The sequence below is a fragment of the Musca vetustissima genome, unplaced genomic scaffold, assembly GCF_032173495.1.
Source record: "Musca vetustissima isolate MV318-11 ecotype Yass unplaced genomic scaffold, APGP_CSIRO_Mvet_v1 utg175506, whole genome shotgun sequence".
Lineage (NCBI taxonomy): Eukaryota > Metazoa > Arthropoda > Insecta > Diptera > Muscidae > Musca > Musca vetustissima.
Genome location: NW_026879347.1, coordinates 10549 through 26277, shown reverse-complemented (window position 1 = coordinate 26277; position 15729 = coordinate 10549). Strand labels below are relative to the sequence as shown.

At 37.0% G+C, this 15729-nt stretch overlaps 1 protein-coding gene across 1 annotated transcript; it reads right to left on the bottom strand.

The window, feature by feature from the left end:
- Positions 1-9680: 9680 nt before the first annotated feature.
- On the bottom strand, positions 9681-11967 carry LOC133324225 (uncharacterized). Its single transcript, XM_061533071.1, has 4 exons — positions 11598-11967; positions 10542-10710; positions 10167-10478; positions 9681-10100 (listed from the first exon to the last, which is right to left on the bottom strand). The coding sequence occupies exons 1-4, from the start codon at positions 11951-11953 to the stop codon at positions 9681-9683; spliced, it is 1257 nt and encodes a 418-aa protein (XP_061389055.1). The 5' UTR covers positions 11954-11967.
- Positions 11968-15729: the final 3762 nt, after the last annotated feature.

Genomic DNA, 15729 nt, shown 5'->3' with positions numbered 1-15729 from the left:
CATTCTTAACTCAGTTCCGTACGGTATGTCAAATTTCGAGCACATCAAAAGATATTTAGGGACTTTGGTGCACCATGAAAATATATATGGGAGCTATATCTAAATCTGAACTGATTTTCACGAAACTTGGCACACACCATTCCTGACTCAATTCAGTACGTTATGCCAAATTTCATGCAAATCAAAAGATATTTAGGGACTTTTGTGCTCCATTTACCTTAAATCGGACGAAAATATATATGGGAGCTATATCTAAATCTGGACCGATTTTTACGAACCTTAGCACACACCATTCTAGGCTTAATTAAGTACGCTGTGCCAAATTTCGTTCAAATTGAAAGATATTTAGAGACTTTGGTGCACCATTTACCTTAAATCGGACGAAAATATATATGGGAGTTATATCTAAATCTGAACCGATTTTCACGAAACTTACCACACATCATTCCAGACTCAATTCAGTACGTTATGCCAAATTTCGTGCAAATCGAAAGATATTTAGGGACTTTGGACTCCATTTACCTTAAATCGGACGAAAATATATATGGGAGCTATACCGAAATCTGAACCGATTTTTCTCGAAACTTACCACACAGCATTCTAGACTCAACTCAGTACGTTATGCCAAATTTCATGCAAATCAAAAGATATTTAGGGACTTTTGTGCTCCATTTACCTTAAATCGGACGAAAATATATATGGGAGCTATATCTAAATCTGGACCGATTTTTACGAAATTTAACACACATCATTCTAGGCTTAATTCAATATGCTGTGCCAAATTTCGCGTAAATCGAAAGATATTTAGGGACTTTGGTGCTCCATTTACCTTAAATCGGACGAAAATAGAAGGGGAAGGCCATCATATGATACCCTACACAACTTCCACGAAAACTTAACTTTGTGTGGTTCTATATTCTGCGCTTGGGACATATTTCGCGATATTTTCACCCTCTTTACCGACTACAGGTCAACAAATATTCAGTACAGCCCTTCTAATTACTTGTCCAGATTTCCTTCACGGTGGGTTGTGTTGTGATATCCGGCTTTCAATTGTAGTCTATAGAACAACTCGAAACTCAAAAAATTAAGTTTTCGGTCCACTCCATTCCAATAATATTATCTGATCTTCACCGAAAATTATAGGCGTTGTCCTTGACCATACCTGAATCCTCATGGAAAATTTCAAAGCGATCAGTTCTATATTTTCGCCCTCTAGTGTGGTAATGGGCTACTAAATAACATATGAATACGTAAGCACCAGTAAATAGGTAGGTATTACTCCCACATCTGAGTGCATACGACAATATAATTGTTATCGATTTAATGGTCAACCACTCCTCTTGGATACACTATCAACTTCTCGGGTCTATGTCCTTCAGGGGTAAATCTATACCCTATAGAATACAAATTTTGTAATTTTTTATACAAAAATCAGGGTCCATGTGACCCGGTAAATATTGACCTATCCCATGTCTAGATAGACTCAGCTAGTCGAGATATGATCGGCATACTTAAAGGTGGGTCTAGGACCAACATTTCGCGGCGTTACAAACTCTTGGGGCTGCACAAAGCTATAATACCCTGACAACATAGTTGTGTAGGGTATAAAAAATCCACACCTTGTATTAACCCCTAAAAAATAATCTTTAAAAAATCCACGCCTCAGTGAAATTTTTATTTTGAAAATTATTTCTTTGACATTTTGTATTGAAAAACTTTCATCACTTAAATGACAAAATCTATATTTATGTTCTGGTACTTACATGCAAATAATATTTGTTTACACCTTCCATGGCGGGATTTCCCATTTCCGGCCTTCTTATTAGCAGGTGGTGGAATATTTTCAGGTGACAATGTTGACGATGACATATCAAATCCAATATTTGTATATTTGTTATATTTTTCAAATGATCTAAAATCACACTATTTATTTTTAAACACATACACACACTTTTAAAAAATAAACACAAATGTAAATTTCAATTTTATTTTTTAATTTTATTTCCGTTACTTATATTAAATAACTCAAAATTTAAATTTTTTTATTTATTTTCTTTACTTTATTTTTATTTCAAATTTCTTCCCGCCGAATATCACAAAACGTTTTATTTCTCTATCGTAATTGAAATTGAAAATTAATTCCTTTCTTCCGACAAACACCGTTTCCGATAATAATTTGCCAACTGAACTGAAATGAATTCCGAAAAATAAAACAAAAAATATTCACAACAACACAAAGGGACAGACGACGCTTGAAGTGTCATCATCACCATCATCCTCATAATATTTACCCACTCAACTACAATGGTTGATGGTGGAAATTCGTGCATACATACACACACACACTCACAGGCATAGAAAATCAGGCAATCGATCGGTGGGAAGGTAAAACGCAACATCCGCAGCAGCGACGACAACAATGAACGATAAAAATGCAAAGGAGTTGACCGAAAAAAAATGAACTGCTGTTGTTGTTGCTTGTTTCATCACTGAAATTACCTAAAAACGGAAATAGAATGCGAACGGAGTCGTCGACCATTACCTTCTTCCTATCCAATTCTGCATAGGTGATAAGATGTGACTTTCTCTCACTTGGTCTAGCTTAGAGGTAAATTTTTGGTGTATGGTACAGCAATAGAAGTTTTATAATAGCATCGAACAGATTAACAACGATACAAACCATGAAGTGCATTAGGTTATCAGGCTATATATAAATGCGGTTTTATATACATTTTAAGCCAATATAGGGTCTTATAAAAGTAGAAAATTTATATACTGACATTTTTACATGGAAATTCCATATACAGTCGCATATTAATGGAAACAATGGGTCCCATATTCGATCCGGTTCAGTACCAAAAATATTTGTATGTGCAAACTCTAAATCAAATCGGACAATCCATTCGTTTTTAAAAATTGTCGTGAAGTTGAGACTTTGTGGATGTGGTATCAGAAGGAGTGGACTGACGGATCCTATCTTCCGACATAATTCAGCAAGATGGACGAACATTTGAAAGTCGACAGAATACGTTCTTCTGTCGTTCTCATCTTCTATAGAAGTGTGTTATTCTGTAACTTAAAGACAGTTTGGGGACTTCTTTAACTGAAAGTTTTTAGGGTCATCTTTAGCTAGAAGATCTGTTTACGATCTTCCAAAACTAGAAGACCTTTTATGGTATTGAGCCGATTAATTACTTTTATGACCTCATCTTGGCTAGGTGGTATACACTCTATACCATCATCTATTATTGGTTCTACTAGAAGCTTTTCGAAATGCTCCTTCCAGATCCTCCACACGCTGTCTGTATCTGTCACCAGGTTTCCTTCTTCATATCTACAGGAGGATGTGTCTGCACCAAAGCCTTCTGTTTGCAGCTTTTCGACGTCGAGTTTTCGTGTTGTATTAGATCGCACCTTTGCTGCAACATTAAGACGGGTGCGTACCTTGGCTGCCACAAGGTAATGGTCCGAATCGATATTCTCTCTTCGGATCGTCCGATCGATCCGAAGAGAGAACACTGGATGAATGCCTTCCGTCTATCACAACATGATCAATTTGATTTCTCGTTACTTGATCAGGAGAGATCCAGGTGGCCTTGTGTATATCGAGATGCTTGAATCTGGTGCTGCTAACTACCATGTTTTTTGCTGCCGCGAAGTCAATCAACCTCATGCCGTTGTCGGATGTTTCTTCATGAAGGCTGAATTTTCCGACGGTGGGGCCAAAGATATTTTCACTTCCGATTTTTGCATTAAAATCTCCTAGCAGAATTTTAATGTCATGGCCAGGGCAACGGTCATATGCTGTTTCTAGGCACTCGTAAAATATGTCTTTGGTCTGTTCATATTTATCTTCGGTCGGATCATGGGCGCAAATTAGACTGCTGTAAAAGAACTTCGCTTTTATACGGATTATAGCAATTCGCTCATCTACTGGAGCGAATCTGGAGACAAGGTCTTTATTTCTCCTGTTAACCATAAATCCGCTGCCAAATTCTCGTCTCGTTTCTTGGCAGCTATAATACAGGGCGTAATCGTCTGATTTACTTACGCCTGTCCCCTTCCATCGCATTTCCTGTAAGGCAATAATATCGGCTTTGTACTTCTTGAGTATATCCGCCAAAGCGAATACTTCGCCTGTTCTGTACAACGTGCGCACATTCCAAGTGCAGATTCGCAGATCGTGGTCCTTTATACGTTTGTGGGGGTCGTCAACATTAGGGGGGTTTGGTTTTCTTTTTCTTTGCTTTTTCATAGTAGGTTGGGTTTTCCGAGAGTGGGCAACTAACCCGACAACCCATTTTTTTATAGTTCTTATGGGTGAACTCGCGCCACATATTAGCTCACTATTTCATCGGGTGATGAGAATAGCTCCCCAGGTGGCACCGCGGGGAGGTCAGTGTCCACAATTGAGATGAAAGAGGGACCAAGATAAGCCTGGACTTCGCCATGTTAAAGCCAATCAGAGCCGTTGCTTGGTATCTATCATCCCCTACGCCACCCGTTTTGTCATAGTCCACCGTGTAAAATTCTCGCACCATTTTCCGGATTTTTTGGTTGGTGGAAAACATTTTCGCATCTTTGCCTACGTTCTTGAAAGTCGGCAAGAAATAATGTTTGAGATGACCTACATGAAGAGGTATTTTTTTTAATACTAATGCCCCACAGATGTGCCCGAAATTTGGGATGTTTGTTGCATAAAGATCCATGTTTTGATATAGCTCCCCACAAAAGTCCCGCTCCATTTTCTGTTTTTTTAAATTTTCTCATCGAAGTGACTATAATATGACATATCAGATTCCTGGCGAATAAAAAACTCCTTTCTAGACATTATTTTAAATAGGTTCATATTTTAAAATAGCCCACATACAAATTTGCCGCTTTATTTTCGGTGTGTTGAAGTTCCCAATCCAGTTTTCCAAACTGAGTGCCAGTAATTTGGAACATTAGTTTTTCAGAGCATAATCAACCTAACCCAAATTTCAACAAGTTATAGGACCAGAACTACGAAATTAGCGAATGCCCTAGAAAGCGGAAAATAAGTATTCAAGTGAAAGTGCGTGGACAGCAAAAGGACATTATTTGAAAAACAATGTGTCGATTTAATACTCATCGTCTGTCGATAAATAGAAAAATTGTCAGAGGACAACTATGAGTCGTGGAATCTTCAAATGAAGTCCGTCCTTATTCACCAAGATCTAAGGGAGGTGATCGCCGAGGAAATGAGTGAAGAGAAAAATGCTGAGTGGAGGAAAAAAAGATCACATCGGTTTAGCTTTCACACATAAAGAACTGCAAGACGCCGAAGGACGCGTGGAACAGTCTGTCCTTACAAGAGTGACTGTCCGAATTCACGTTAGTAGTGGACAAACTGGAAGTGAAGAACTATGAACTGGGGGGTTTTAGGGCAAGTTTTTAACCAAATTAATTTTATTGTGAAATTTTGGGTTATCATTGGGTATTAAATCAAATCTTCCTTTCAAAAATCTATTCAATATCGGTGCAAATTTTTAATATCCCGCACAGTATCCCCAATTTTCGATATTTTTAAGGGGTTTCATAAAGACTTCAAATGAGCGGTAATTACTTTTTTTGTAATTCTCATTAGGTTTCAATTTTTTCTTATTAAACATTAGTAATATTGATCTAGGAATTTCTCCGCACCCCAATTTCCTCCCAGCAACAATTCGCCACGATGTAGGCCCCATAAAAAAATTTCACATTTATTTTAGGTACTTTGAATGTCCACCACATGTTAAAGGATCCAATCAAGTTTAACAACATTCTACATATTGTTTGTTAACAGCTTTCTATGATATATTCGAATTACACTGTGCTCAATTGTTGGTCGTATAATGTGTGCGAGTGTGGGAGGTAATGCCCTTTGTCAATGTATTCCATCCTCGCTGATACTTATGTATACGATATGTTCGACTGTTGATAACACCACCAACTCTTGGCCGTATTGACATACGTCATCGACATTTTTCGTCACAGGAGAGTAGTGGTGGTATTGGTTATTGTTTCCAGCACCTGTAGTTCATTCACAGGTTGTGTGGGACCTTTCATCGGCTTTATTTTTGGCGTAAAGCAAATAAAACAATAAAAAGAATAAATAATGCAACAACAATTAACCTGGATCAACAATCTAGTTGAAGTTCATTTAATTTAATTCGATCGATGAACAAAAGGCCCTGACTGGAATTCCCTTCATTTATCAGTTCAAACTGCCCTGGATGTTTTGTTGGTGTCTCAATAAATGCAATTAAAATTGCGGAATATAAAATATTGTGGCAGGTTATGGCAGTTCATTGACTATCATCATTGGGAAAAATTAAATGTTTTTTTGTTAATGTACTTGCCAATATTTTATAAAATTTTGCCCAATAGCATTACCCAACCCAGATGTTTTCCATTAAGCTATCAAGGTAAATAACCCGGAAAATATTTTTGATACAAGGTGTTATGAAATCAATTACATTATACACATGAATATGTCTGGTAGCACCTTATCGGTCAGTAGACACCTCTCTTTTTTGATTGAAAATAAGTCAGTGACTTGAGAAAGTTCAGTATCATAAAAAAGGCCTATGATGGGACTCGAAAAATATATTTTTAAACCAGTAAGGAAAGTAGTAAAGTCGGACTGGGCCGACTATATGATACCCTTCACCACTTTGGGTATATTCTACATATGTATCCTTACAATTGCACGTCAATGTTCCCTCGAAGAAACATAATCATGCCTTTCTGCAACCTATGATAAATTTAATTTTATTAGGGCAGATTTCGAGTGGTCTGCGTACCATGGGACAAAAAATTGATACATATATGTGGGATACATATATGATATGTATATGTGGGAGCTATATCGAAAACTGAACCGATTTTCCAAAACTTACCACACATCATTCTAGACTCAGCTCATTACGCCATGCCAAATTTCATGCACATCGAAGAAAATATATATGGGAGCTATATATAAATCTGAAACGATTTTCACGAAACTTAGCAAACATCGTTCTAGAATTGATTCAGTACGCTGTTTTAAATTTCGTGAAATCGAAGGATATTTAGGGACTTTGGTGCACTATTTATATAAAATCGGACGAAAATATATATGGGAGCTATATCTAAATCTGAACTGCTTTTCACGAAACTTAACACACATCTTTCTAGACTCAAGTCAGTACGCTGCACTAAATTTCGTGGAAATCGAAGGATATATAGGGACTTTGGTTCGTTATTTACCTAAAATCGGACGAAAATATATATGGGAACTATATTTAAATCTGAAACGATTTTCGCGAAACTTAACACACATCTTTCTACACTTAATTTAGTACGCTATACCAAATTTCGTGCAAATCGAAGGTGATATAGGTGCTTTGGTGCCCAATTTACCTTAAATCGGACGAGAATATATATAGGAGCTATATTTATATCTGAACCGATTTTCAGGAAACTTAACACACATCGTTCTACACTTAATTCAGAACGATGTGCCAAATTTCGTACAAATCGAAGGATATAGAGGGGCTTTGGTGCCCCATTTACCTTAAATCGGCTGAAAATATATATGGGAGCTATATCTAAATCTGAAACGATTTTCACGAAACTTAACACACACCGTTCTAGACTTAATTCAGTACGCTGCACTAAATTTCGTGCAAATAGAAGCATATATAGGTACTTTGGTGCACCATTTACCTAAAATCGGCCAAAAATGTATATGGAAGCTATATCTAAATCTGAACCGATTTTCACGAAACTTAACACACATCGTTCTACACTTAATTTAGTACGTTACACCAAATTTCGTGGAAATCGAAATATATATAAGTACTTTGGTGCACCATTTACCTAAAATCGGCCAAAAATATATATGGGAGCTATATCTAAATCTGAACCGATTTTTCCCAATTTCAATAGGATTCGTCCTTGGGCCAAATAAATAAGCTGTGCCAAGTTTCACCCAATTCGAATCAAAAATGCGACTTGTACTTTGTTTACAATTTAACATGGACCCGCAGACGGAAAGACGGACGGACATGCATAAATCGACTTAAAAAGTGATCCTATGCATATTCTCAAAAGGAACCATGTGTCTATCTCGTTTCCTTTTGCCTGTTACAAACATATGCACAAAGACATAATGTGGTGAAGGGTATAAAAATCCACACCCATGATTGGACTCCAAAAATATTTTTAAACCAGTGAGGGGAGCAGTATAGTCGGACGGGGCCGACCATATGATACCCTACACCACTTACGCGAAAATCTAACTTTCTGCGGTGTAGTTCTGAGCTGGGGCAATATTTCGCGATATTTACACCCTCTTGACCGACTAGAGGTCAACAAATATTACTAATATTCCGTAAAGCCCTTCTAATTACTTGTCCAGATTCCCTTCACCGTGGGTTGTGTTGTGATGTTCGGCTTTCAATTGTGGCCTGTAGGTCGACTCGAAAAAACACAAAAAATTAAGTTTTCGGTCCACATCATCCCAATATTATTATATGATCATCACCGAAAATTATAGGCGTTGTCCTTGACCATACCTGGATTCTCATGGACAATTTCAAAACGTTCAGCGCTATATTTCCGCCCTCTAGAGTGGTAATGGGTTACTAAACAATATATGAATACGTAAGCACCTGTAAATATTTACGTGTAACTCCCACATCCGAGTACATACGATCCCCTTCGTCATATCCTTCCCTTCTCCATGTAAAAGTTCGAGATGTTTGGGCCATAATTGCGGCTTCTGCACCAACCAGAAAACCGACAAAAATTAGTATTTGGTCCATTTTATCCCCTAAATATTAACCGATCTTTACAAAAAACAATAGGGGTCTTCATTGGGCCGAACTCATCTTACTTGCAAAATTTCGTGAAGATTGGTCGATAACTGTGGCCTGTATCGTGTTTACAAATTATAATGGACAGACGGACGGACATACATTTCTAGATCGACTCAGCTAGTTGAGATATGGCGATCGGTATGCTAGGACCAATATTTCGCGGCGTTACAAACTCTTGGGGCTGCACAAAGCTATAATACCCTGACAAAATAGTTGGGTAGGGTACAAAAATCTACACCTATATATACATAACTGTGTTTGTGTGTGTTATTACAGCATAGTGTGAGTTTGTTAATATCATCTATCACTCAATTAGTCGCTCTGCTGCCATCAGAAGCAGCAGCGGCTGCCTTCCATGATGACACTTATGTGCTAATATCAACAGCGCCATCGTAAATAACCTCAGGTTTTTGTGAGGACGGAGGTATGGATTGACTCCGATAGATAATTACGTTATAATACCCATTTGGCGGATGTCCGACAATAATGACATTAGCAAAAACACGCCATTGACCTTAACATTTGACATTTTATTACACTACAATTTATTATATTGCAAAAGGGAAAGAGGATTGATTGAGTTATAAACTTAAAACATATTAGGTATAGGTTGTTATAATAATGTAATATAATTAATATAAAATGAGGTTAGGTTTAATGGCCACTTCAGAATCTGAAGAAGACAAAGTAAAATAAACTAAATTACAGTTATAATTAAATGACGATCCATTACCATGGATAGAAATCTAGAAATCCGGTAAACTACTCCTAGTACATTATAAATTTTATCCTTATCGCCAAATTTGTACCTCTTCATGGCTCCGCATCAAATATTCCCAATTTATCGAAACGCTTTAGAGCATATTTGATAGTCTCAATTGTACGAGGATTTGAGATAAACATCAGTTTAACCTTTTTGCGGGCAAACTCTTTATCAGCCAGAGCCTCCAAACTGATGTCAGCCGAATCTTCTTTACGCATAGCGACCATGGGCAGGAACGAGTACAACGAAAAGAAACCATATTGTTCACGTGATGTTATTTCCTCTCGTATGTCCTGCAACGAAGGAATTCCTTCATAATTCATTCCCCGCAATGCCTCATGGAACGTCTCATAATAAGTTTCGATGAGAAAATTTCGACGATATTTCAGAACATTCAGTTGGGCACTGCTATTCAGAAAGAAATTGATATCACAGCCCGGACTGCCAAAGAAGCTGTTTTGAAAGTCGACCTGAAGAAAGCAATTAAAAAATATTTTAAATATTTTTCAAATTTCATAAAAACTAATATTCCTTACAAATACAGCATCCTCTGGTGCCTTGCAGTTATCCGCCTTATACTTATACATAAAATTATTAACCCATAAATCGCCATGATTTAGCACAGTAATTTCACCTGGTCGTGGACGTCCTGTTTTGACCAAATTCTCAGTAATATTATCACAATAGGCATGCAATTTTTCACTGATTTCCTCATAGCCCTTCCAGGTGGCTACCATATCGGCCAAGGTCCTAACATGTAGACTCATGAAGTCTGTGAAACGTTCACTAGTCCTAATATAGGTTTCATCTAACATGCCACCTTTAAAGTGTTCCGTCAAAGAGGGATTCTGTTGGGCATAAAATTGAGTGACATAAGTTCTAGTCAGAGGTAGTGATTGAACAAATATTACCTTTTCCAACAACACCATTGAGGAGGCATGGAACTTGGCCAATTTTTGTAAAATAATCACGCAGTGCTCTTCATTGAGTCCCTTTTGCCGATTCGCCAATTTGTAGCCATACTGGGTGAGATCATCAAAAACAATGGTTTGCATTGGTTCGCCGGTTGTGTAGAAACATCTGCAAAGGAAGGCAAAAAATAAATTAAATATTTCCAAAAAATCACGACCTTAATATTTGCTATAAAATTATTTAAAAAAATCCATTCCATAAATATTTGTTATATAAAAATATTTAAAACCCATAATTGTTCCTATAAAAATATTTCAAAAAATTCATGTCTTTAATTTTTGCTATAATTGTTCCTTTTATATTTGCTATAAAAAAAAAATAAAAATATTTTAGAAAGCTCCACGCTTTTAATGTTTGCTATAAAAATATTTCAAAAAAATCATGTCTTTAATTTTTGCTATAAAAATATTTCAAAAAATTCATGTCTTCAATTTTTGCTATAAAAATATTTTTAAAAAAGCCACGCCTTTCATTTCTGCTATAATATTAGCTATACATTTTTTAAATCCACGCCTTTAATTTTTGCTATAATATTAGCTGTATTTTTTTTTAATCCACGCCTTTCATTTTTGCTATAATCTACGCCTTTAATTTTTGCTATAACATTTGCCATAAAAATATGTTTAAAAAAAATCCACGCCTTTAATTTTTGCTATAACATTTGCCATATAAATATGTTTAAAAAATCCACGCCTCTGCTATATTATTAGCATAAACATATTAAAAAAATCCACGTGTTAAATTTTTGCTGTAACATTTGCCATAAAAAACGTGTTTTAGAAAATCCACGCCTTAAAATTTTGCTATAACATTTGCCATAAAAAATATGTTTTAAAAAATCCACGCCTTTAATTTTGCTATAAAAACATGTACAAAAATTGGTTGCTATAATAATTGCCATAAAAATATTTTTAAAAAATCCACGAGTTTAATCTTTGCTATAATAATTGCCATAAAAAGTATTTTAAAAAAAATCCGTTTTTAAATTTACTTACTTTGCTCCAAACTTCGTCCCTTGACCAATTAGCATTTCCAATTTATCCAAAACTTCGGAATAAAATATTTTCTCCCTTAAATAGACCTCCAAATCCTCAAGGAATTGTGTAGCCGGTGTTATGGCAATACTTTTCACAATCAATGCCAACTCCTCGTCCAATTGGCGTTTACTGCAACGATACAACGCTTTGGCACGATATATTTTGCTACAGTAGTTCTCTCCGCCTCCACTCGGTTCGCCGAATTCAATTTTCTTTATATCCACACAATTGTCGCGTAGGCCTACCTCCAAGGCGGCCTTGAAGAAATCCTCATTCAAATAGGATGGCAGATTATTGGAGTTTTCCAAAATCATGGTGGAGTTTTTTTTTTTTTTGTTAGGATTTACGATTGCAGAAGAAAAATTCAAAAGTAGATCCTTATGGGTGGTTATCCTTCACTCCTTGTTTGTTAAATATAGTTTTTTTAATAATTATCCTCCCGGTAATTTCCGTTTAAATTTCACTGTCTATTATTCCGTTCAGTATTCACTTCGTATAGTTAATTTTTTGCAATAAAATTTTGCCTGGTATCCGAATGCTTTTTATACCAGGTCTTGTCTGATAAATGGACTTAACTATGCAATTTATTAGATAGTAATGGAGAAGAAGAAAATCCACCTGTTATCAGATAGTTCGTTCCTTTGTGAGTAGTTTCTGTGTGCTCCTCAGTATGATAGTATCGTGATAGGCCTCTTGACCACCGGAAACTTCTACATCTTTTTACTATAATGCTTATCGGCAATGTAATCGATTTTTTCTGTTTAGTTTTTTTTTTTATTGCAAACGTTTGTAAATATCCATATTAACTCAAACGTGTCAATAACTATATGGGTAATGGCTATACCCTACACCTCGATTTTTCTGATTTTTTAAAGAATATTTTTTTCAATTCTGCTTTCAAATAGTAAGTGTAAGTCCATATTTAAGAGTTTCGCCTCTATTTGTTCATTAAAATCCAAATAGCACCACATTTGGTAGAATTCTGTATTTTTCGTACCCATATTCCAAAACTATCTCAATCCTACACTACGACAGTAATCTTAGTTGCAGCTTTAAGGATTCCCATTATAAACGTTCACCAAAATTAAAATTCTACCAAATTTAGTACATTTCGTACCAATAAGTACGAATTTCCAAAACTACCTCATCATACATGCACTCCAATAAAAATCTTAAGTCCACATTTAAGGCTTCCAGCTCTATCCGTTCACCAACATAAGTAAGTCCACATTTCAGGATCACAGCCCTATCCGTTCTAAATTCTAAATTGTTATAAATTCGAATTTCCAACACTACCTCAATCGTGTACACTAATATGTAATTTTAGTTCCAAATTTAGGTTATCCATCTCTATCCGTTCACTCAAATCTAAACCGTCTAGTATGGTTCGTACCGTACAATAAGTACGTATTTTCTTCATTCATGTTTTCTAATAGTTAAATCGATATTGTATAGCCCTTTATTTTAGCTGCATTGCATTTACCTGCACAAAATAAAACCCTTTGGTACTTTTTTCTCAGATTCCGTCGCAAATATTTCGTTTAAGGGCACTATTCATACCTGTACATTTAAGATATCAGCTCAGAATATTAGTACTTTTCCCATCATCTTACTTAATTAATTTTTGCTGCATAGAGAATTTCAAAATATAAATGAGTCGTTATTTTTTACACAACATCGCAAAATGACTTTTAATCCGGATTAAGACTTAATCCGGGGTCAGTGACCCTTATCCGGGGCCAATGAACCTTAATATCTGAACAAGCAACACTTGCAATTATTTATGTGCAGGTAAGTCACATGTGCAGATATCTTAATTCTCTTACCTGCCTCAACTTGCACGTAAGTGAAACCACAACATAAATCGATGACCATTAATCCGGATTAAGCCTTAATCCGGGGTCAATGGCCCATAATCCGGATTAATAATCCGGATTACAATGACCATTAATGCGGGGTCAATGACCTTTAATCCGGATTAAGACTTAATCCGGGGTCAGTGACCCTTAATCCGGGGTCAGTGACCCTTAATCCAGGGCCAATGAACCTTAATACCTGAACAAGCAACACTTGCAATTTTTATGTGCAGGCAAGTCAAATGTGCAGATATCTTAAATCTCTTACCTGCCTCAACCTGCACGTAAGTGAAATCACAACATAAATCGTAATTCGGGGTCAATGACGCTTAATCCGGATTAAGCCTTAATCTTGGGTCAATGACCCTTAATCCGGATTAAACCTTAATCCGGGTAAGCCATAATCCGGGGTTAATGACCTTAATCCGGATTAAGCCTTAATCCGGGGTTAATGACCTTAATCCGGGGTCAATGACCCTTAATCCGGATTAAGCTTAATCCGGGGTCAATGACCCTTAATCCGGGGTCAATGACCCTCAATCCGAGGTCAATGTCCCTTAATCCGGCATCAATGACCTTTAATCCGGATTGTCCTTAATCCGGGGTCAATGACCCTTAATCCGGATTAAGCCTTAATCCGGGGTCAATGACCCTTAATCCGGATTAAGCCTTAATCCGGGGTCAATGACCCTTAATCCGGATTAAGCCTTAATCCGGGGTCAATGACCCTTAATCCGGATTAAGCCTTAATCCGGGGTCAATGACCCTTAATCCGGGGTCAATGACCCTTAATCCGGCTTAAGCCTTTAATCCGGATTATACTTAATCCGGGGTCAATGACCTTTAATCCGGATTGACCTTAATCCGGGGTCAATGACCCTCAATCCGGATTGTCCTTAATCCGGGGTCAATGACCCTTAATCCGGATTAAGCCTTAATGCGGGGTCAATGACCTCAATCCGGATTAAGCCTTAATCCGGGGTCAATGACCTTAATGCGGATTAAGCCTTAATCCGGTGTCAATGACCCTTAATTCTGATTAAGCCTTTAATCCGGATTATACTTAATCCGGGGTCAATGACCTTTAATCCGGATTGACCTTAATCCGGGTTCAATGACCCTTAATCCGGGGTCAATGACCCTCAATCCGAGGTCAATGACCCTTAATCCGGCATCAATGACCTTTAATCCGGATTGTCCTTAATCCGGGGTCAATGACCCTCAATCCGAGGTCAATGACCCTTAATCCGGCTTAAGCCTTTAATCCGGATTATACTTAATCCGGGGTCAATGACCTTTAATCCGGATTGACCTTAATCCGGGTCCAATGACCCTTAATCCGGATTAAGCCTTAATCCGGGGTCAATGACCCTCAATCCGGATTGTCCTTAATCCGGGGTCAATGACCCTTAATCCGGATTAAGCCTTAATCCGGGGTCAATGACCCTCAATCCGGATTGTCCTTAATCCGGGGTCAATGACCCTTAATCCGGATTAAGCCTTAATGCGGGGTCAATGACCTCAATCCGGATTAAGCCTTAATCCGGGGTCAATGACCTTAATGCGAATTAAGCCTTAATCCGGGTTCAATGACCTTAATCCGGATTAAGCCCTAATCCGGGGGGTCAATGAACCTTAATCCGGGGTCAATGACCCTTAATCCGGACTAAGCCTTTAAATCCGGATTAAGCCTTAATCCTGGGTCAATGACACTTAATCCGGGGCCAATGAACCTTAATACCTGCAGAGCAACACTTGCAATTATTTCTGTGCAGGTATGTCAAACCTGCACGTAAGCGAAATCACAACATAAAAATGGAACAATGGTAAATGTTCTGAAATGCGATATCAACGCTTTTAATGAAAATGAAGAACAATTTGCATCGATAGTGTCAATAATTGATAAATTGAGGAAATGATTGTGTGTAGTTTGCGATGGTGAGTAAAAAATAAGGACTCGTTTTTATTTAGATACTAGCATATACCCGCTACTTCGTTAGCGAATGTGGGATGTATTTAAAACCTTATACCGACCATTATTAAAATTTTAGAACCATTTAGTACATATGTTCCCTATAGTACATTTTTCAAATCTACCTCTATATCTCAAAAAAATCAAATATAGCTTCACCCAAATCCAAATTGAGTATCAGTTAGTGCACATTAATATAAATTTCCACAACTACCTACTTTAACAATCATGGGTACGAACTTCTAACACTTCCAACATCTTA

Excerpts from the sequence above, each read along its gene's own strand:
- LOC133324225 (XM_061533071.1), bottom strand. The coding sequence starts at position 11,953 with ATGATTTTGGAAAACTCCAATAATCTGCCATCCTATTTGAATGAGGAT. Across the intron at positions 10,479-10,541 it reads CAATGGTGTTGTTGGAAAAG|AATCCCTCTTTGACGGAACA; the intron begins GTAATATTTGTT and ends TATGCCCAACAG. Across the intron at positions 10,101-10,166 it reads CACCAGAGGATGCTGTATTT|GTCGACTTTCAAAACAGCTT; the intron begins GTAAGGAATATT and ends TGCTTTCTTCAG.